The 24,830-nt window shown below is 40.8% G+C and overlaps 1 protein-coding gene across 1 annotated transcript in view; it reads left to right on the top strand.

Annotated features, from left to right (window-relative positions):
- LOC138749252 (cadherin-18-like) overlaps positions 1-24,830 on the top strand; it is an 800,124-nt gene that overhangs the window by 544,307 nt on the left and 230,987 nt on the right. The window contains exon 4 of the mRNA XM_069910408.1: positions 16,861-17,155. Coding sequence (XP_069766509.1) covers positions 16,861-17,155 — 295 coding nt within the window. The remainder of the gene's footprint in view (positions 1-16,860; positions 17,156-24,830) is intronic.

Below are 24,830 nucleotides of genomic sequence, written 5' to 3'. Positions count from 1 at the left end.
AATTTTCACCAAGCTCTGGTGCTTAAAGGTAATTGGTTACTGCTCAGGAAGGTTCTTGTTGGTTTCAGAAAGAGATTTGTTACTCATTGGACACACACAAACTGATTCCCTCTGATCAGCCACATCAGTGTTTTTCGAAAGAAACTTGCCCCATCAGGGTTTTCCAAATGATAACCTCTTCTGCATGTCACCACAGAGTTTCTTTTGTTCCCCTTATTTCAGATGAAACACTCCAGCCAGTCATTTCCTCTCATATGGACCACAAGGGTTTTCAATCGGCTGAACTCAGAACTCAAAACTCACCTTCAAAATGGGGTTTCAACCTGCTGCCAGCTTGTCATGCTGCATCCTTCAAAACCCACTGCTGAAAATTGATTGTCTCCCTCTCTCTTAGAGAAGGCCTGTTTGGTCTCTTCTCTCTCTCTGCACCCTTGCAAGAGTGCCCACATGTCCTTCTTAGAACAGCAAACTGCACCCAGATTGCGACACTGGGCCCAAACCTCTGAGCCTGTTCATCTGTTGCTTTCAAAACAATAATCCATTACTCCACATCATTTCTAATTAACACCTACTTGTGAAGCCTCTTGAGCTCGGGTTCTTCTATTTGCACTTTTTTATGAAAACCTTTAGCAAAGTATTTTTATTGTCTTTACAAAGGCACTGGGCCTGGTGCAGTAGTTATATTAGAGGTGGAAAGGTGCCAGAAAATAAAAAATCAGCTACCTGACATGAAAAATAGTATAAGTCAAGTAAATTTCTTGAGGAACTAGATTGAGTTTTCACTGTTATTTTCCTTTGCTGTCAAACAGAAGGGATGGGAACTGTTAGCCTCAAGGAGCCATGGGTGCAAATCAGAAGGGTTACACTGTATCCTGATTTGCTGTCAGATGAAAATAATCCTTTGAAGAAGATATCTCATCCCAGATTGGACCAAGAATCAAATATCAGCTGGAAAAGTGGAGTTTGTTTTTATTTTAAATTGACAAGAGAAGCACATCCATGCTAACTTTAATCCTGTGCTTATCATTAGTGTTGTCTGTGGAATTCTGTAATTTGTTCTCAGGGTTGGCTGTACCTGACATGGATCTGGACCATATCCTGCTCTGTATCAGTCACCTGAGGTATCTTCCATTTCATCTGGATATCGAGAAAGGATCACATGCCTCAGATTGTGTCATTCATGTCTCCAGACAAAGGGGGAATATATACTTGACATTGCCTTCATTCTAATGGACATCTTTGTGTGCGATGCCATTAAGATGTGCATGCAGCAAGAGTACACAAAATCTAGGTTCCACTACATGCTGAGGTTCTACCTGCCATGGTGTTGTAAAGGATCGTCTTGGACCTGTTCAATGAAATGCTCTATTCAGTAGGCCCTTGCTACAGAATATGCCATTCTCTGAACAGCTTTTATAATGATACATCTTTAGCAACAAACTCATCAAGCAGTAGTCAGCATGCAATGTACTGCAGGCCTTTTGGGAGACAGAATGAATTTTGTGGGATAGTTCAGTGGTCACACAACATCAGTTGGTGGATTGCCTCATGACCAAAGCTGATAGACAAGCACCAAAGCCTTGTTGGATCACCAGCATCAGGTACCCTTTCCCATCAGATCCTTCCTGTATAGCCAAAATGTCACTCCCACTGCACACTGCACTCAAAAGGAATGCAGTGAGGATGAGAAAATTATCCATCTCCTCTTAGATTGTGGATTGGCTAAAGTGGTCCAGAAAAGGATGTATTGTTTTCTGGCAAGTTGGCACCCTGATGAGTTACATAAGAGAAGGCTCTCTATCTGTCGATGGTTCATTAATGTTAACTGTTGATGAAAAATCATCAACTCTGAAAAATATTTGGGAGCATGAGGTTGGAGGTACTTGTCAGTTGATTGGTCACTGGAGAGAAGATTGTGGGGAGGAAGGGATTGGAAACATAAGAGTAGATTGTTACTGATGTCACTGATGTTACTGATGTAACCCTAACCCTAGGGTTAGGGTTAGGGAGAGACTGGTAGATCCAAAGGGAGAGACAGGTAGAAAATTATTATAAGGGTTCTTATAATAAGGGTTATTATAAGGGTTCTATTTTAAATAGCTTTCCTCTGTGTTACCATGACTTGCTCTGTTGGAGCAGGTCTCAGAAGTGATCAAAGGCCTATTTCTGAATAGTGAGACAAATGTGAGGACATTGATTGAGCTCATCCAACTTCCTTTGCTTGTATCAGATCAAATACAAAAGGACGATATGGAAAATTCTGAATTTGAACAACTCATAATTTGAGGACTAGCAGTTAAATTATCCAAATATATGATATAAAAATTATGGGCACAATATTCAAAAACTTTTAATGCACTGACAAATCTATAACAATTATTTTTGAATATTAATGAAGCATCATTCTCTGGAATTTATTTGACAAGACAATTATGATTGGATTTAAATCATGTCCTTGCTTTCTCTGAACTCATGACTTCTATTATATACATCTGATATCTGGTCTCCCAGCTTCACCTCAATGTTCTTGTACCAATGACATCGCAAAGAAAGCACATCAGCACCTCTACTTCCTCAGGAGTTTGGTATGACATCAGAAACCCTGGCAAATTTCTACAGATGTGTGAAGGAAAATACGCTAACCGGCTGCATCACAGTTTGGTATAGAAACACCAATACGCCTTAGTGTAAAGATCTCCAAAAGGTAGTGGACACACTCCAGGACATCACAGGCAAAGCCCTCCCCACTATTCAGCACATCTAAAAGGAGCACTGCTGTCGGAGAACAGCAGTAATCATCAAAGATCCTCACCACCCAATACATGCTCAGTTCTTATTGCTGCCATCAGAAAAGAGGTATAGATGCCACAAGTCTCAAACCACCAGGTTTAGGAACAACTGCTACCCCTCCACCTCAGACTCTTCAATGACAAACACACTCAGAGACTCATTTAAGGACTCTTACTTGTGCATTTTTTTTTGATTTTTTTTGTTATCTCTGTATCGCAGAGTTTGTTTACAGTTATTTGTTTACATGTGTACAGTTTATTTTTTGCACAACCAATTAGTGGTTATTCTGCCATAGCCACAGGACAAAGGAATCTCAGGGTTGTCTGTGATGTCATATATGTACTTTGACAATAAATCTAGAGTAACTCAATCTGGTATCTGACTCTTCCAGAAACTTATAATTTAACACTTTCACTGTTTTGAACAAATGATTTATATACCAGATTTCAATAACTGGAATTACCCTTAAATATACCTTCATATTAATTGTTTAGCTCAAAGTAACATGACAAATTTAATCTTTAGTTTAGAACTTTACTTAATGATGGTTGTTTTTTTTTCAAACATTTTAAATTGTCGATTCTCTTTCAAGATACAATTAAACTGTATTTTCTTATCATGAAATGAATCATTTTAACAGTTAGCAAGCACATTATCAAATGATGTGATTGCAAAATGTGCTGTAGAATGAGTGATAGGCTCTGCTTTCAAGGGAATTATTTAAAGGCAATAATCTTGTCATGTTTAAGCCTCATTCTTTTAGGTTGAATTTTATGAAGTTCTCTAGCCTTCTGATTAGATTACGCTTGTAATCACTCTAGAGTATCCATTAATATCTATTAATTTCCATGTTATTCACCATATTGCACATGTAATATAATATTGTTCTTGGATGCAGTTGTCTTGAAAGGTATAATTTCAAAATTTGCATTAAAATACACAATGAAAGGAATAATTATAGTAATAACAATGTGGGCACAAAGAAAATGATCTAAAATTATGTGATATTTACATTTTTAGTTCATTGCAACAAATGTGTTTCTAAATTCCTAATTGCATATTTTGGAATTTCATCATGTGGCATTAATAAAATTTTATGCACAGATTTTCACATTATTCTTTAATTTACATTGTGCTCATTTTCACAGAAGAGTTCATCCTTCCTTATTTAAGAATATAGACATGGATAGAACAGTTACAACCTGTCGTCATTACACGGACAAAGAACGTGGACAGAAATGCAGAGCCTTGACTATATCTCAGAAATTAAACGTGGATTTAGTTTTGTTTCATTGCTGATTAAGGAAGATGAGTGGCTTTTGTTCTGATTTGGACGTGCTTGCATTCTATTCCCTCTCTGATCCTTCGCATCATAATTGGATTGGATAATCTTAAAAACAGTTGTAAAGATGGAAATGAAGCATTGAATATAAGACACATTAAGTAGTTCCAGTTTGTTGAAGAGGATGATCACAATCAGGGAAGAGGGTCTCAAAAAGTCACTCAACCTATGTGTGAACTTTGAAGCATGGTATGAAAATACTCAAGATCCAAATATAAGCAATAAGATGACCAAACCTGGGCCAGTGATAGAGCCACTGAAATGCTGGAGGAACTAAGTACATCTGGCAGCATTCATGGGGGGTATACATATATAACTGACATTTTGGGCTTGAGCCCTCTTCAAAGTATAAGTAAAAAGCAGGCAGTGCTCAGGCCCGAAGCTTTGGATAACAGTGACCTAGAACAGAGAATGTTGAACATAGAACATTGAACATTACAGCACAGTACAGGCCCATCAGACCATGAGGTTGTGCTGACCTATATAAACCTACCCAACAATCTACCTTCCCTACCTCACACCCGTAAACCTCTATTTTTCTTGCATCCATGTGCCTGTCTAAGAGTCTTTTAAATATCCCTATTCTACCAGAATCCACAACAACCCCTGGCTATGTATTCTAGGCACCCACTACTCTGTGTTTAAAAAAAAAACTTACCCCGGACATCTCCCTTAAACTTATCTCATCTTACAGATTTCAGATTTGTTGTCAGAGTATAGACATGGCATTACATACAACACTGTGATTCTTTTCCCTGTGGGTGAGGCAGAATTTTTAGCAGTGCAAAAAAATGGACTCAATGTAACTTTGTAAACAAACTGGCTGTGCAATAGAGAGAGAGAGAGAGAGAGAGAGAGAGAGAAAATCTATAAAGTGCAAAAGTAAGTATCCTTAAATGAGTCCCTGATTGAGTTTGTTGTTGAGGAGTCTGATGGTGGAAGGATAGCAGCTGTTCGTGAACTTGGTGGTGTGAGTCTTGAGGCACCTATGCCTTTTTCCTGATGACAGAGCGTGTGCTGGGTGGTGCAGATCCTTGATGATTTCTGCTGCTTGTAGATGTTCTCAATGGTTGAGATTGTTTTCCTTGTGATATATTTGCACGGCTTTATACTAAGGGGTACTGTTGTCCCCATAACAGTCTGTGATGCAGCTGGTCAGCATACTTTCCATTATACAGCTGTAAAAATTTACCAGGGTTTCCAATGACATTCCAAACCTCCACTAATTCCTGAAGAAGTAGAGGTGCTGACATGCTTTCTTCACAATTCCATTTGTGTGTTGGGTCCAGGAATAACTCTCTGAGATTGTAACTCCCAAGAATTTAAATTAGCTCACCCTCTTTGACTCTGATTCCCCAATGATTACTGGATCATACACCTTTGTTTTTTTTTCCTTTCTGAAGGCCTTTATCAGCTCCTTGGATTTTGTTATATTGAGTGCAAGGTTATTGGTGCACAATTAAGCCAAGTTTTCAATCTCTCTCCTGAATGCTGACTCATCATGTCTTGCCCAATAAAAACTCTTGACCATTTTGTCTACACCTATCCTTTTCCATAGCTATGCTAAAGGTTGGGGCATTGCAATCACTGTCACCGAAATGGTCCCCCACCAAGAGGTGTGTCACCTAACCAGATTCATTACCCAGTGCTGGATCTAGTATGGTGTCTCCTCTAATTGCTTGACCACATACTTCTTGGACACCCCTGACAAATTCTGCCCCAGCTGTCCCTCTTGCAGTAAGGAGGTCCCAGTCTATATCGGGGAAGTAGAAGTCTCCCATAACAACAGGCCCAATTGTTTTGCATCAGTCCACAATCTGCCTACTTATCTGCTCCACAATGTCCCGAGGGCTATTCGGGAACCTATAGACTACTCCCAATAGAGTTATCGCTCCCTTCCTGCTTCTGATTTCCAGTCACATTGATTCAGTCGACAATCCCTCCACAATATCCTCCCTCTCTGCAGGAGTAATACTATCCCTGATTAGCAGTGATATTCACCCCCTCTTTTACCTCTCTTCCTATCCATTTTGAAACAATTAAACCCGGGTACTTGTATGAACTAATCCTGTCCTTGTGTCAGCCAAGTCTCTGTGACAGCCATTATATCGTAATTCCACATACTAATCCATGCTCTAAGTTCATCTCCTTTATTCCTCATACTTCTAACATTGAAATAAATATGTCAATCCAAACAACTGATTGCATTTATGCTCCTTCCACTGCCTGTCCTTCATTACCATCTCACTACACAATGTATCAACTTTTCCAACATCTGCTCTATTCTCTGTCCCATCATTCTGTTTCCCATTCTAGCATGAATAAAAGCTCTCATGACTAGAGAGAGAACATGTGCTTTTATTAGCTAAGGGTAGGGTCTCACAGTTGTTTTCAGATGGGTTTTGGGTTTAGGTGGGAATCCATGTAGTTTGGGTAGATGAGGGCAGAGCCAGGAGGCAGGGCCAGCCATCAGTATAACACACCACTATTCACTGCATTCATCCATTCCTGCAGAATTTAGGGTCTGTGGATGAAGACAGAGAACATTGATTCAGAAAAAAAATTCAAAAAATATAGTTATTTACAAATTTGAGCAATCTGGGGGGTCTGGAGATCCTGGTGGAGCACCTAAGCATGGATGGACCTACTCCTTGGGTCTCCTGGTCCCCTTGTGGGAGAGAAGTGGTAGGTGGGGTCTCCAGCTCTATGGTAGAGGGGGATGCACTTTCCTCCTGAACCGGATTCCCTGAGGCCCTGACTGGGGGTGGTGGGAATGAACTCTGTGGCTTGCAGGGCACTTGAGGCAACAGACCTTTTCTGGTGGGTGCCAGGTCCCTGATAGAGATGGTGTCCTCCCTGCCATCTGGATTCTCCACATAGGTGTACGTGGAATTGGCATGAAGCAGTTTCACCTTTTCCACTAGAGGGTTGGTCTTGTTTCTCCTCACATGCTTTCTAAGAAGGACTGGACTAGGAGTGGTGAGACAGACTGGGAGTGTAGTTCCTGATACTGACCTTCTTTCAAAATTGAATTGGAGTTCATGAGGAGTAGTGTAGTTTGTGGTACATAGTAACAACCAGATGGAATGGAGCACCATAGAAAGGATTTCCTGCCAGCGTGAATCTGAAAGGCCTCTTGACTGCAGGGTTAGTTTGATAGCCTTCCAAGCCGTGGTATTTTCCTTTTCAACCTTCCTGTTCCCCCAGGATTTGTAGCCTGTAGTCCTGCTGGATATGATGCCCCTCACCAGCAGGTACTGACGTAGCTGATCTCTCATAAACGATGAGCCTCAGTCGCTATGAATATAGCCGGGATACCCAAGCATGGTGAAAATGGGATCTAGGGCCTTTATGACTGATGAAGTTGACGTGTCTGGACACTGAATGGCTTACGGATGTGGGAGTACTCATCAGTGATAGAGAGGAAGAAAGTGTTCCTGTTCGTGAAGGGGAGAGGTCCCTTAAAATCAATACTGAGCTGTTTGAAGGACCTAAATGAATTAATCAGGTGAAATTGTCTTTCAATTAACCAATGACCTTTAGAGTAGTAAGGAGATGATGTAGTGATAACAAACCCATACTCTGCAGCCAGCTTTCTGAATTTGTGTGACACGAACTGTGTTCCATTGTCACATATTACTTGCTCAGATATTCCTTGTTCAGAAAGGAGTGCTCTCATTTCTGAGGTGATAGTTGATGCTTTCAGGTCTTTCACCCTTTTGATAAATGGAAACTTAGAGTGGTAACAGGCTACTATTAAATGCCACTCTTGATTCTCGGTCAACAAGTCTGCTCCAACTGTGTGCCATGGCCTGGCAGGTACTTTGGTGGAAATCATTTCCTCTTTTTGTTGTGTGTTTCCGTTGATCCTTTTGGATATCTTCTTCATCTGCATCTCATAATTGACAGAGATCAACTGCAACTCCCGGCAGCTATCCAGACCTAGAGTTGCTGGTCCGTCTGCATCTACCATGTAGAACGAACAGAGGATGTTCTTTCCCTTATGGTAGCCATTGATCTTAGCTCTCCATAGCTGCTTGATCATGCGTCCACCATAGGCAGTTGATGTGACATTTGCTGTTTCCAATGCACTGTCTTTTGGATACCCTTTTGTTAGGTTCTCTGGAAATATCTGGTGGTAGAGTCTGAGTAGAAGGATGTTGCTTTGTGATCCAGTATCCAGCTTCACCTTTAAGTTAAATATCATAGAGGTTACTCATGATACAATATAATTGGTTACACAGGCTATACATCAGGCCCCAAAAGTTAAATAAATGGGACCCAACAGTATCAGACAGATGTTTTTGCTGTAAGAAGGAAACAGGAACAACAGTACATGCAATTTGGCCATGTGAGAAAGTGGAAAAATTTTGGGAAGATCTAAACCAGGTATTAAATAAAATCACAAATAGCAACATACCAAAAAATCCAGAGATCTTTCTTCTAAGTAATATAAGAAGTAAAGAACTTGGACTCAATTTGGATGGAGCACAAAAAAGATTTATTTTGATAGCCTTAGCTGTAGCAAAAAAAATGTATTATGTCAACCTGGAAATTAGAAGATAGCCTGAGAATACAGCAATGGTACATGGAAATGAGTAAATTTATTCCATTGGAAAAAATAACATATAATTGAAGAAATAACATCACAGTATTCGAACAAATTTGGGAACCGTACATGGAACACAATAGAGAAGTCCTACCGCATACCTCCACTGCCTAAAATGACAGAAGGAGAAGAAAACGAAATGAACTGACCCAGTATGTAAAAGTAGAAGATGCAAATTTCTTGTTTATTTTCATTGTGTGACGACGTTGTTTAATGGGTTTAATGTATCATATAGGTTGAACGTTGAATAAGTGGGGAGGGGGGGTGAGGGAGGGGGGGTGAGGGAGGGGGGGTGAGGGAGGGGGGTAAAAGGGGAGAAAATGACACTGTGTATAATATTCAAGAGGGAAATGTCTGTGTGTATTTTGGTCAGTATGGTTCATAGTGTGAAAAATAAAAAATAAAAATTAAAAAGTTAAATATCGTAGGCTTGTTCTGGATTGTCTTCTGAATTTGGATCCTTGTGTGCAACTTGTTTCCTTCTTTCATTTTACCCAGCATCACATGAAGATGTATGGATTCTATGCCCAGTGTTGGGGTGTTGGAATCCTCATTACTTTTATGTGGTGGATCTTCTCCTTGTCTTTTTTCTTCACTGCTATAAATGTTCTCTTCATATCAGACTTCAACATCTTTGCCTAGTGATTTGCTTTACCACAGGCTCTACCTTCAGAACCATATGTGGGACAGTTGTTTCGGTTATTGAAGGGATGTTGTCTGCCACACTTCTTGCAGATCTTGGGGGTTTGCACTTTTCTAATTGTGTTCTTTATGACATTAACCCTTCCTTTTCTTTGCTGTGGGTGGGTCTGCATAGATAGGGATTTCATTTGCATCCTCATGGCTTTGAAAGCTCTGGCTGTGTCTATAGCTTCGGCCAGCTTCAAGCTATACTTCCCTATAAGAGACTTTTGCACTTCGGGATGGACACTCCCCGGTTGGTTGATCAACTAAACTTTCCTCTACATCCTTAAATCTGCATTTTTCAGCAACAATTTTTAGTCCAGTGAGGAAGTTATCAACAGTTTCATCAGTCTCTTGCATTAAGTCTTGAAATTCATAGTGTTTTAATTCTATGATTAGATCTGGGTTCAAGGTGAAAGGCAAACTTTATAAATATCTGCTCTGAATCATTTCTCTCCACCTCTGTAAGCTCCCAGATATTAAATAAGTCAAAGCCTCGCTCCCCTGTCCAAAAAAAGTATATAACTGACCTTCTCCTCTCCTGTTGCATTTTTAAAATGGCTTTTGAATGCTAAATTGCACTTCTGCTGAAACATTTTAAACAATTCAACAATGTCTTCAGCCTCCCAGTCCATCATTGTGTGAACTGCTGTTGCTCCAGCCATTTTTGTTTAGTAATGTTTTTATCTCTTCTTTCTCTTCATATTTCAGTGACTTACAATCAATTGTATGGCTTTATTCTTGTTCTCTTATACCAGGGCCACCATGTTATTTCTCTGTGTTACTTGAGTAGCTTCTTAAATAACTTAGAGTTGCAAGATTCAGATAACAAAAGAGACTTTACTTACTGATGCCTTCCACCATCTCAGGAAACTGTTTACACACTCGTATATACATATGCTCCACAGTGGTGCACTACAGTTACTACAGAAAGAAGGTGTATTCTTACGCAGTTACAAAATAGTTCACATTATTCTGACTTCAGCTGCATCAAGGCAGACATAGGCAAGGCAGACATAGGCAAGGCCACGATGCATGCTGTGAAAGAATCCACCCTATTCCAAGTGGAGAGTGATGTGCCTGACTTCGCTCTGGCAGCCACCCTTAATCAGGCAGGCAGACCCATAGCCTTTTTTCCCATACCGAAATTCAACACTCCTCTGTCAAGAAGGAGGCCCAGGCAATTATCGAGATGGTACGTTACTGGAGACATTACTTTGCTGGCAAACAATTTACCCTGTTGACTGCATTTGCTTTCATGTTCAACAATCAGCAGTGAGATAATTTTTTTTTTTAATGACATGATATTGATGATATTGAGGTGGAGAATTGAACTTCCACCTACAATTATGATATATATCGGCCTGGAAACTCAATGAGCCCCCAGATGCCCTATCCTGTGGAACCTGTGCCAGCACACAAATAGACCATTACAAGCCCTCCATAATTACTTTTGCCACCCTGGAGTCACCAGGTTCTTCCACTTTATCAAAGCCCGCAATCTACCTTACTCCATTGAGGAGATCAGGATCATGACCAGAAATTGCCAATTTTGTGCGAAGTGCAAACTGCATATAGATAGACCAGACAGAACACATATGATAAAGCCTACCCACCCCTTTGAATGCCTAAGCATTGATTTCAAGGAGCCTCTTCCTCCTATGGCCTCCACATATACTTCCTTAACATCATTGATGAGTACTCACGTTTCCCGTTCGACATCCCCTGCTCAGTCATGACAACTGCCACTGTCATTAAGGCTCTACACAATCTTTTCACCCTGTTTGGGTACCCCTGCTATATCCATAGTGACCGGAGAACCTTTTTATGAGTGAGCTGCGCTAGTACCTGCTCTCCAGATGCATCGCCACTGGCAGGTCCACCAATTACAACCCCCAATGGAACAGGCAGGTGGAAAGGGAAAATGCTACCATCTGGAAGGCCACCCTCCTAGCCCTGTGATCTAGAGGTCTTCCCAGAGGTACTCCACTTAATCAGATTGCTCCTATCAGTGCCACTCCATGTGAAAGAATGTTTTCCTTCCCGGAATTATGCTTCAGGGAACACGCTGCTGGCTGGCCTAGCTCCAGAAGCATGTGAAGAGCCATAAGACTGCCCCTGTGTTCGAAAGGGTCCATCTCCTCCATGCCAACTCCCAATATGCCTATCTGACGTAGCTTGATGGGCACGAGGACACTGTCTCTGTTAGGGATCTGGTGCCCTCAGGGGTTCAGAGACCATTACCGATCACCTCGCACCCCCTTCACCTATCGTTACCCATGATGCATCATGGCATATTACCCCAGCCTCAGCAGATGGCATGCTAGACTTTCCAGGACTCAATAGCACTGCAGTGGAAGCTGGTACTACAATGGTCGCAGCAGCGGATCAGACCATCTGAAAGACTTAATTTGTTATAACATCTAATTCACTTCACACCACTAGACTTGTTCTAAAACAAGAGGCGAATGTGGTAAACCACTAAGTATATTTAGCTGTCTAGATATGCCCCTTTGGCTGACTGTACCTGTGGCCCCTCCCACTGGGTCCTGAATAAATGTGACTGTCCCAACTCTCTAGTTCAGGATGGTCAACCAGCATTCTATTGCTAATAAAAGCCTATCAGTTTTACATAACTTCTAGTCTTTTGCAGTTATTGATGGTGCATCATACACCCAGCTTTGTGATTTGTGCTCAATATCTGATGAGATATGAAATAAAGTGACTTTCTGCTCTAAAGTATTGCATCACTAACAGAGTGTGAATTTAGCACTGAAAACTTTTGACAGATGACAAAGCAAATTTTTAAAACATTTCTTCTTCAATATAGCAATTGTTAAACCAATGGTTCTAAACATTTATCTTTCTACTCATATACCACTTTAAATAATTCCTATGCCATCGGTGCTTTGTGATTAGTAAGGGTGTGTGAGTGGAAAGAAAAAGTTTGAAAATCACTGTTTTATCGTACCTAATTGACTCGTTATGTGCACAGTTTCGTGACTCATAAGGAAATGGGCCAATGGCAATTTTTCTCAAGCAAAATATTTCAGGAACAATTGGGTTTAGAGCAATGATTCTCAACCTTCCCTTCTCACTCCACCTTAAGAAATCCCTTATTAATCACAGAGCACCAATGGCATAGGGATTACTTAAAGTGAGATGTCAGTGGAAAGAAAATAGTTGATAATCAGTCTGTTAAACTTTTGACTCAATCATAAAGATATGCACTAATGACCCAATTCAATAAGGGTAGGGAGAGAAGGTTGATACTTCAACTAGAACTCAAATAAGCATAACATCATCTGGTATTGTCCACCAAAAATTGGGTGAGGTGTGGTTACACCAAAAGTTGGTACAGGGTAAAAAATGATTGGTATCTGGGCAATCGATTGATGAGTGGGCAGTTGAGGATGAATTCTTTAGATTGTGAAATAAAGATCACTATGTGTCCCATGGCCCTTTAGCATATTTAATCAACTCAAGCAACCACTCCCCTTCTCCAACTTGGAAATGAACTATGCACTCGTTTAATCATTAGATTTACATCAGGCATGTGACTATAATTTTAATGTTTTGATAACTCTAGTGTTTTCTCTCTCTCTCCTAACTCCTACAAATCTTGGGAAACTATTAGCCACCCATTGTATAAGGTGTCCTTGGAAACTGAATAGGGCAAGCATACTGTGCATTTCCTCTGCTATATTCTCAGTTATGATGAAAGAAGACCATGGGTGATGTTTGAAGATTCCTTCTCCACTATTTCTAATTTAACATCTCTGCACATTAGTAGAGGAGTGATATTGGATGGATCTTTTTGAAAATCACTGAAAAATGTTCAAAGCTTAATTTTATAAATCATGTCAACAAAATGTTGAAATGAAGATGCTATCTCAATCTACCAGTTTCACAAGTTGAATGTTGCTCTTTTGCCAGTTTGTCATTGTTTTCCTCACTTAAAGGTAGAAAAAACACTGAAGTAAAAAGGACAAATATATCCTAATTCAAGCCAATGAGCAACCAAATCTCAATAATGTGGAGAGCGAAATTGCTTTGAGCTACAGAGGGGGTGATAGAGAGAAGTTACAAGGACACTGTCACACCTTTAGTCATGGGTATGGTTTCTGAGGATTGGAGGGTAGGTCACCTGTTTTATTGTTTAAAAAATGCTTCAAAGTTTCCCTGGAAATTATAAACTGGTGAGCTTGATGTCAGAAGTAGGTAAATTATTGGAAGGTGTTCCAAGAGATTTGATATACAATTAATTGGATAACTAGAAAATGATTAAGGATGGTTAACATGACTTTGTGCATGGGAAGGTTATAGTAAACCAATTTTTTAGAGTTTTTTCAGACAGTTACCATGAAAGTTGATGAAGGAAAAACTGTGGATGTTGACTACATGGACTTCAGTAATGTCTTTGATGAGGTCCCATTTAGTAAGGGAAGATCAGACGCCAGGTTTTCATAATGAAGTTGTGAACTTAATTCGACAATGGCTGAATGGGATAAGCCAAAGAGTAGTGGTGGTGGATGACTGCTTCTCAGACTGGAGGCCTGTGACTTGTAATGTTCCTCAAGTATCGGTGCTGGGATCATTGTTGTTTGTGATCTATATCAATGATCTGAATGATAATGTGGTAAATTGGATCAGCAAGTTTGCAAATGACACTAAGATTGGAGGCATTGTAGACTGTGAAAAAAGGTTTTCAAAGCTTGCAGAGGGATCTGGATCAGCTGGAACAATGGACTGAAAAATGGCAGGTGGAATTTAATGCAGACAAGCGTGAGGTTTTGCATTTTGGAAGGACAAACCAAGAAAGGACATACATTGTAAATGGTAGGGCATTGAGGAGTGCCATAAACCAGAGGGATATAGGAATACAGATACATAATTACCTGAAAGTGGCATTATAGGTGGGTAGGGTTGTAAAGAGAGCTTTTGGCATATTGGGCTTCGTACATCAAAGTATTGAGTACAGTGGTTGGCATTTTATGGTAAAGTTGTATAAGACATTGGTGAGGCCAAATTTGGTGTATTGTGTACAGTTTTGGTCACCTCGCAATAGGAAAGATATCAATAAGATAGAAAGAGTGCAGAGAAGGTTTACTAGGATGTTGCCCAGACTTCAGGAACTGGGTTAAACAGGCAAGAACTTTGTTCCCTGGAGTGCAGTAGAATGAAGTTGCCTGTTTCTATGTTGTAATGTTTTATGTTTCTACTGATAATACATTGACATTTTTGTTAAATAATATATTGCTTTGTTATAATGCAAAAACTTGGGATTTAAGACTTAATTTAAAGCTTTCCAGTGTTCTTTGGATAAAGTATTAGAATAGATGCTGTGATAGTCAGACCCTGAAGTCAAAAACAGAAAAAATATACACAGAACTATAGAGCATATAAAGCACATTTATTATGTCATGCTAGTGGAAATGAGGAATATTGATGTCAGGTTGACAATGTCACCCTTGTCAATATCAAATCTAGAAACAGTGCCATATTTAAGGCATTTTCTGGGTCCATATCTCTAGCTGCTTTCAGGTGGAATCGCCAGGAGAATGCATCTCCAGAGCCAGCTGCTGGTGTCTGCGAAGGATGTTCAGGTGGCAGCGCTGAAAGTGGTGTTCTGCCACCTGAAAGGTCCTGTTATGTCCTTTCTTAAGAAATGTAAATGATTGTCATCAATCTGGCATTCACATTTACAGTCAATATTGTTGAGCCTTCATAACTTACAAACAGATGAAATCCTGTCTGTTGGCACTTTCAGGTGGCCAATTGACCTACTTGTAAAGCTGCATATTTTGGCAAAATATGGCTGTGGGAAGGCCACATGAAAATGCAGGAGGCGCCTGCAAGGCGAGTTTGGTAACCCTCCTCCGAGAGGGATAATCCCCGCAGCACAGTGGCCTCCCCAGCCATCTGAATGCAGCTGGCTAAAAGCGGCTGCATTCGGATGACAGTCAGCTGGCCAGCACCTGACAACTCCTCTCCCACTCCTCACACTTTCGGGTGACCGGCGCGGGCTGTCTGTGCGGGGACATCCCCACACTGACCCCGCTGCCCCGCTCTCGCCCCACTCACGAAATCAGTCCCCACACTGTTGGGACTGATTTCAGGAATGGGGAGAAGGGGGCTGGAGCGGCCAGCGCGGGAGAAGGAGGCTGGCTGAAACAATGCCGGTACCTGACTCGAGTGCCTCCTTCTCCCCCGCCGGCTGCTCCAGCCTCTTTCTCCCCCGCCGGCTGCTCCAGCCTCTTTCTCCCCCGCCGGCTGCTCCAGCCTCTTTCTCCCCCGCTAGCCGCTCCAGCCTCTTTCTCCCCCGCTGGCCGCTCCAGCCCCCGTCCTACCCGCTGGCCGCTCCAGTCCCCATCCTCCCCCGCCGGCCGCTCCAGTCCCCGTGAGTGGGGAGAGAGCTGGGCAGCAGGATCAGTGTGGGGACGTCCCCGCGCTGATAGCCCGCGCTGGCTGTCCCAGCTGACTGCCAGCTATCCTGAATTGACAGCCCAAGGGACAGGAGCTGAGATGCACTCGGAATCCTTTCAGGTGGCCAGCGCTGCGCTTTCAATGCTGCCACCTGAAATGCAATTTAAATGGCCGCTTCTGCTTCTTCAGGCACGTTCTTAGCAGAGAATGCACCTGAAAAAAACTGTTGCCTTCAGTGTGCTTTGACATCCATATGAGTTTCAAGATTTAATTAACACCTAAATCAGATGTCACAGCAATTAATTGAGTTCTTAGGATTCAAAAAGAAAAAGGAACTTTTGCTCAAGTTTAAAGGAAGCGATATAGCTTGATATTAAGATGAGAAGTCTATGTCATCTGTAGTATACTTGCCAGATCGCTATCAGTCAGCCATTAATCAAATGGGAACAGTTCTGTCAGTACTTGTTGAACAATTCATTTAGGAAATGGCTTTGAATAGTTAATTTAAATGCTAATTTTTTGGTCGACTATAAGTCCCATGTCTTGTTCTTAATATGCAAAGCTTGTGTCTCTTTTGAAATAAGCCTTAATAAAGACATTATTTTCTTAATATTAATGCTCCTGGATGACTCAAAAAATAGAATATTTTACAATATTATGCTATGAAAGCAAGTGTTACTGATATAGTTTGTGCTGGGTTTACATTGTGAAATTTGACTTGAGATCGGGCATTAAATAGCCTTTCCCTTCTCAATGGATTGATACTTGAAAATGAAGGGATATATGGTGCATAATGTTTTGACAAGAATGGGTTCATCTGGAATCTACTCATGAATGAGTCATCTCAGCACACAACTGCATGAAGAATAAGGTATAAAAAATAATGTCCTTGAAACTCAGAGAATACATGAAGAAGAAAAGATAAATTCAGTCAAATGAGATGGCTAGATTTAATTTAAACACATATATGCTTATGTATGTACTTATACTTCTATCTTTTTTTTTGCAGCTTCACTCAAATGCTGATAAAGGTGATGGATCAGTCAAATACATCCTTTCAGGGGAAGGAGCTGGCTCTATATTTGTTATTGATGACAGCACAGGGGACATTCATGCAACCAAAAGTCTGGATCGTGAGCAGAGAGTACATTACATTCTGCACGCTCAAGCATTGGACAGGAAAACAAACAAGCCACTTGAGCCTGAGTCCGAGTTTATCATCAAGGTGCAGGATATAAATGATAATGCACCAGCTTTCTTGGAAGGTCCTTATTCTGCCTCTGTCCCAGAAATGTCAGATGTTGGTAAGCTTCTGCTTAAATCATTGCTGCATTCTTTAACTGCAGTCCTGTGTACATTGAGTGAACTGGTTGATCCCATATTTGCAGATTAATTGTCTGAAAACCATCAATGTATTATCTTGATGAATATTTACTTATAATGTAACATATAGTAATTAAATATTGAGATATTTTATGCTGTATGTGGACTATGGAAAGACCAGACATAATATTCAGAAGGATGAGTGCTCCTCTTTATTTCTTTTTATTTATCTAAGATATTTTCAGGTCCCAAAGGTAGAACATGATGCAGGAATCTCATTCCATTACTGATTTATTCCCACCAAGAATTTGGACACATGATGGATTCACCCAGATTTCCATGATTGTGAAAGACACTCACCCACCCATAGCCAGCTATATGCGAGTTCCCAAACAGGGTGGTAGGTATAATGTGAAGTAGTAACGGGGTTCGCACGAATATTCTCCACAATACAGGTGCCTCAGTTATAATAAATCTAATGCTTAAACAATCGTAAAGATTGGTCTGAAGGTATTTAATGCCTTAATCCTGATTTAAATAGCCCATTCATCCCTCTTTTACCTCTGCACATTATTGTGGCTTTAACAGAGGTGGAAGGTTCAGTTCATTTTTGACCTCTGGTTGGAAACACTAAACTTATGTACATTGCATTCCATTTCTGAAATTCAAATCCACTGACTACTCTTCTTCTCTATTTTAGAACCAGAGTACAATGCACAGCCATTGCAATCACCTAACCTACTGCTACTGATCCAGAATAATTTCTTGGTACTAATCCTCTTTGCTATTCCACCACTGAGGATTTATGTCTGTGTTTGTTGTGCACTATTTGATAGATATGTATGACCATGATTAGAATCAGAAAATCTGTTGACATCATATCATGCAAACCCTAGCATGTAAAAGATAGGCAATATGCACCTTGATCTTGTTTGCATTCCTCATCTTTTATGTATTTTATTGTGGTCAGATCATCACCTGTAAGTGTAGAGAGAGCTCAAGGGAATGTGAAGTGGGAAATATTTCTGCTGGACTCATTTTTTTTATTACCTATGCATATAGGATGGAGCAGAGAGTGCTTCTTGCATGAGGATCCATTTAAAACACTTACTGTACTGAACTCTGAAACATCAAAGGCTAGAATTTTACTATTCAGTAAATTGAAAACAAAACATTGTAAATTTTAACATTACTAAGCACATCAAAATTATGACAATAAGAGTTTTCCAATGCAATAAAATAGAACAGTACAACTTGGATTGGTTGGGACAGGGTCCATTTTGGATATTTTTTCAGAGAACTGGTCATTTAAAAAAAAAACACCCCATTGGCAACAGCAAATTCCTTGTGTCATGTTTAAACAACAACAAACAACCAGGGAAGGCTTTTAAAGCATTAAAATAATGTTTAATTCTCACCAAAAAAAAACATGTTGGCCACTGCCGATCACTGACACCTCCCCACTGACGCCGCACTTGTGCTGGGAGCCCGTGTCCCACTCCTGCCCAGGAGCCCGAGGTCTGCTGCTGCCGGCGCCGGGAGCTGGATGTCCCCGGTCATTTCGGCTCCAATATAATCTTGGATAAATTAGGATTTCTGATTTGTTTTGGATATCCTCATTTATCCAATTTTTTTTTAAAAATTTGGATAACTGAGGATTTCAGAGAATTCGATTTTGGGTAATCAGAGTTGTACCTGATTACCTCACAAAGATAAGCGTATACAGAGCCGTTGTCATACCCACACTCCTGTTCGGCTCCGAATCATGGGTCCTCTACCGGCACCACCTACGGCTCCTAGAACGCTTCCACCAGCGTTGTCTCCGCTCCATCCTCAACATCCATTGGAGCGCTTACATCCCTAACGTCGAAGTACTGGAGATGGCAGAGGTCGACAGCATCGAGTCCACGCTGCTGAAGATCCAGCTGCGCTGGATGGGTCACGTCTCCAGAATGGAGGACCATCGCCTTCCCAAGATCGTGTTATATGGTGAGCTCTCCACTGGCCACCGTGACAGAGGTGCACCAAAGAAAAGGTACAAGGACTGCCTAAAGAAATCTCTTGGTGCCTGCCACATTGACCACCGCCAGTGGGCTGATATCGCCTCAAACCGTGCATCTTGGCGCCTCACAGTTTGGCGGGCAGCAACCTCCTTTGAAGAAGACCGCAGAGCCTACCTCACTGACAAAAGGCAAAGGAGGAAAAACCCAACACCCAACCCCAACCAACCAATTTTCTCCTGCAACCGCTGCAATCGTGTCTGCCTGTCCCGCATCGGACTTGTCAGCCACAAACGAGCCTGCAGCTGACGTGGACTTTTTACCCCCTCCATAAATCTTCGTCCGTGAAGCCAAGCCAAAGAAAAAGAAAGAATCAGAGTTGTACACATCATGGAAAGCAAAATAAGTTTGGTCAAGGGAATTCCTAACAGTGCTGTTATTTTTTTTTATATACTTAAATTCCTCACATATAATAGCTCCCTTAACGCAAATCATGGAAGATATATTTGAATTTGAAAGCATGTAGTTAGGAATTGGTTCTGATTCTAAAAGCCAGGCACTTATTGCAATGTATTTAAATTACTAGTTTTGAAGATGCCAGTAATATCCAACTGTTTTCAAGTTCTCTCTGAACCCCTGCAATTTATTGTAAATGTTCACACTTCAGAGACCATATCATATCTTCAATGTTGCACTTCCATTATTTATGTTCTATTCAAATGTGACTTCTTTAATAAAACCTGTGTCTGGTGATGCTAAAAACATAGATGTTTCTAATAATAATATTGTAATAAATATTTAATAAGATGGTCAAACATTATCATTGGTCTGAACATTGTTATGAGCCCAAAGGACCCCAAAACCCAGCAGCAATAGACATTTACCAAGACAAGTAGTTACTTAAACAAAAGTTGTTTTTAATTATCTTTAAACATGAAAACAGAATCAAACTTTAACTTATCTCTATACTTAACTAACCCAAATTAACCCCCTTCTAATTGTAAGTGCACGTGTATGAAGTGTGTGTACATTTAAGAAAGTTCTTTGGTTCACAGTTCAATATTACTTCTTCTTCCAAGTTCTCTGGTTGCAGGCAATTCTTATACTGTGCACAGAATTTAACATGTCTAAAGTTCACCAGGCTTTGGTGCTTGAAAAGTAAATGTTTACTGCTCAGGAAGGTTCTTTGGAAGGTTGCAGAGAGATATTTGTTGTTCCAGGATTTCCACAAATGAGGTACCACCATTAGTCACCTCAATGTCTTGCTGATGAAATTTGCCCCATCAGGGTTCTCCAGATGGTAACTTCTTTCTTTCAGGCTATCACAGAGTTCCTTTCTGTTTCTCTGTTTCCAAGAGAAACATCAGACAGATAGCACTTTCAGCCATCCACCACTATTGAGCTTTCAGTTTCCAACCAGTTTCTCCTGACTTGCATTGTTCAGTTGCTTTCTCTCTCGCCAACTGCTAGAAAGCCCATGTGACTCTCTCTCTCTCTCTCTTGCCAACTGCTAGAAAGCCCATATGATACACTCTCACCAACTGCTAGAAAGTCCATGTGACTCTCTCTCTCCCTTACGCGAGAAAGCCCATGTGACTCTCTCTCTCTCTCACCAACTGCTAGAAAGCCCAAGTGACTCTCTCTCTCTCTCTCGCCAACTGCTAGAAAGCCCATATGACTCACTCTCACCAACTGCTAGAAAGCCCATGTGACTCTCTCTCTCCCTTGCGCTAGAAAGCCCATGTGACTCTCTCTCTTACCAACTGCTAGAAAGCCCATGTGACTCTCTCACTTGCAAAAACTCCCACCCTCTTCAGCAAACCACAGGAGTACTCCCTCTTGGTCAAACTGTTGTCTTAGGTAAACAAAACCCAGGAGTGACCTTTCTGTGAGCACTCTGTAGGTACTTGCAAACAGCCAGTTTGTCTCCTCCAAGACAATAGTATTTTCATTTCATGATGTCATTTCGATTAGCACCTACTTGTGAAATGTATTCTCCATTGTTTCTGTAAAGTTCACTGAATATGAATTCTTCAGTCTTTCAAATAAAATCTGTTTTAAAATGTTACCCACTCTAATCTTACCAAATTCCTCCCAATAATTATCTATTACAACATAATGAGCCATTATGTACCAAATGGGCTTGTTTCTGTGGCATACATTTCTGTGATCCTATAACTAACCTCTGCAGAAATAGCAAATTATTATCCCGACAATAATGATGTTCCAATAGTGACAATTTTGATTAGTTCTTATTCCCATTCTCAAATGATCTAAGCTATTGTTACCAATCCTGAGGAGTGTAATTGGGTTCAGAGATGTCTGTTTCCAATTTTTTTTCACATGTAGTAAATATGTACCCATGTGAATGTGAGCAGGCAATGGCTTTTCAATTTCACATGTAGTAAATATGTACCCATGTGAATGTGAGCAGGCAATGGCTTTTCAATTTCATCATAGGACTTCATGCCTAATTGCCTGTGCTATGCAAATTCAAGGAGTGATGATCTCCAGAGTTTATACAGTATTAGAATTGGAATTGTATTTTAGAAAATTCTGTTCAACAACTGAGATCCTCTATTTCTGCCTCGATAACAAAATTGATCTCTTGCTTGCATCAGATCATCTGCTGCTATAGGTTCCTGATACGCCTTTGACATAAATCTCTCACAACTCTTCTTTACATGTTTTACCTTTTTGGCACTATTCTCTCCAGCCTGCCTCATTTTACTTTCCGTCCATAAGAGATTATTCAAAACTTTGCTGTCTCTGATGTATCTCACATATGCAAAATCTAAGTTATCTATTATTCTTAAATTCCTGTGGATCTATATTGATACCTTGACTTTAAAATTACCACACTTGTTTTCAAATTCTCCTTGGACGTATCTTCTTCCAAACACTATAATCTCAACATGGACTTCACTCTCAAGGACACATGTCCTTTACTGCTAGCATTTTGATTATCCACATATTTGATCATTCTGCTTTTGGTGCCTTCAGCTACCAAGGCTCAAAACATTGGAAGGCCATTTCTAAATCTATCCATTTATATCACTGTCTCTTTCTCAATTTTAAAATGCACCTTAAACTCTTGAAGTATTTGGTGAAATGAACTGATACCATTTCATTTGTCTCACCATCAATTTCATCAACTTTCAGTATTTTTCCTTAACTTGCAAAGTACCATTTATTTTGACTCTTGGCTCTCACTGCATGCATAATTTTAAGTTGCCCTGGAAAACCTTGATAATATGGATACCTCAAAACAAAGCCTTTACAGAGTTTCTAAGCAATGCTTCAAAAGAAACTTGAATAGGCAATTACATTATTCTGTACAACCCGAACCAGGGAATTAAATTAAGATTGAAATTTGACAAAAAAAGTGCGTGGTCTAATTTTCTAAGTCACGCAGCACATCTCAGACATGGTCATTTTAATACACAAAATAGCTGGTGAAAATCAATAGGTCACTCAGCATTCTTTATGTCGCAAATGTATGTAAACAATATTTCAAACTGAAGAAAACAGTGCGGCATAAGGTCGGTGGAAGGAACACAGACCCACACACAAGGGAGTTTAGGTGGATATGGGTGGAAGGACACAGAAAAAAATAAATGGGAACTAATGGGGGAGGAGGTAGCTTTCTGAATGGAGAGGGAATGGTGGAGAGATCGAGAAAAGGAGACAGTGATAGGAAAAGAGAGAGAGTGACAGAAGAGAGGCCTAACAGACCAGAGAAGTCGAAGTTAATGTAATCTGGTTGGAGAATGTCCATACAGAATATTAGGAATTGTTCCTTTAATTTGTGAGTGGACTCATTTTGGCAGTGCTTGGAAATGAGACAGGAAATTAAAATGATTGGCCACTTGCAGCTTAGAGAACAAAGGTGCTCAACAAAATGATCTCCCTGTCTGTGTCCAGTCTCGCCAAAGGCCACTACAGAAGCACTGGATGCACTAGATGACCGTGCAAATTCAGGTGAAGTGTTGCTTTACTTAGAAGGATTATTTGGAGCCCAGAATGGTGGTGAAAGTATTTTTTTTTTGAGGTCACAGCAGAAGATAGCAGTCATTATTTTGCTTCACTTAATGAAACATTTTTTTTATCGCAGATCCCTGAAAAAAGCCAGTGTTATGCAATTAAATATCCAGACAATAGTGATGATCCGATATGTCTGTGTTGCATCAACCCCAATGCCAATTTATCTGTCCTGTCAATTGCAAACATCATAGAAACCCTAGAATAATTATATTTTGAAAGTTTACAATTTTAACCAATAATTTTTGCTGTATTTTCTTTGACTAAACCAGTGGTTCTCCACCTTTTTCTTTCCACTTACATACAACTTTAAGTATTCCCTATTCCATACGGTGCTCTGTGATTAGTAAGGGATTGCTTAAGGTGGTATGTGGGTAGAAAGAAAAAGTTTGAAAACCACCGTTTTAATCATACCTAATTAACTTGTTATGATCACAGTTTAATAACTCCAAAGGAAATGGGCCATGACAATTTTTCTAAGCAAAATATTTCAGTAAAAATTGGGTCCAGAGCAGTGATTTTCAATCTTCCCTTCATACTCACATACCACCTTAAGTCTTTCTTTTTCTTTGGCTTGGCTTCGCGGACGAAGATTTATGGAGGGGTATGTCCATGTCTGCTGCAGGCTCGTTGGTGACTGACAAGTCCGATGTGGGACAGGCAGGCACGGTTGCAGTGGTTGCAAGGAAAATTGGTTGGTTGGGGTTGGGTGTTGGGTTTTTCCTCCTTTGTCTTTTGTGGGCCCTGCGGTCTTCTTCAAAGGAGGTTGCTGCCCGCCGAACTGTGAGGCGCCAAGATGTACGATTGGAGGCGATATCAGCCCATTGGCGGTGGTCAATGTGGCAAGCACCAAGAGATTTCTTTAAGCAGTCCTTGTAACTCTTCTTTGGTGCACCTCTGTCTCAGTGGTCAGTGGAGAGCTTGCCATATATCATGATCTTGGGAAGGCGATGGTCCTCCATTCTGGAGACGTGATCCACCCAGCGCAGTTGGGTCTTCAGCAGCGTGGATTCGATGCTTGTGGATTCTGCCAACTCGAGTACTTCGATGTTGGTGATGAAGCCATTCCAATGAATGTTGAGGATGGAGCGGAGACAGCGCTGATGGAAGCGCTCTAGGAGCCGTAGGTGATGCCGGTAGAGGACCCATGATTCGGAGCCGAACAGGAGCGTGGGTATGACAAAGACTCTGTACACGCTGATCTTTGTGTATTTCTTCAGGTGATTGTTTTTCCAGACTCTTTTGTGTAGTCTTCCAAAGGTGCTATTTGCCTTGGCGAGTCTGTTGTCTATCTCTTTGTTGATCCTTGCATCAGATGAAATAATGCAGCCAAGGTAGGTAAACTGGTTGACTGTTTTGAGTTCTGTGTGCCCGATGGAGATGTGGGGGGGCTGGTAGTCATAGTGCGGAGCTGGCTGATGGAGGACGTCAGTTTTCTTCAGGCTGACTTCCAGGTCAAACATTTTGGCAGTTTCCGCAAAACAGGATGTCATGCGCTGGAGAGCTGGCTCTGAATGGACAACTAAAGCGGCATCGTCTGCAAAGAGTAGTTCACGGACAAGTTGCTCTTATGTCTTGGTGTGAGCTTGCAGGCACCTCAGATTGAAGAGACTGC

Source organism: Narcine bancroftii, chromosome 1 (assembly GCF_036971445.1).
Source record: "Narcine bancroftii isolate sNarBan1 chromosome 1, sNarBan1.hap1, whole genome shotgun sequence".
Classification (NCBI taxonomy): Eukaryota; Metazoa; Chordata; class Chondrichthyes; order Torpediniformes; family Narcinidae; genus Narcine; species Narcine bancroftii.
Note: the sequence above shows the minus strand (reverse complement) of the source record. Positions and strands in the feature narration are given on the sequence as shown.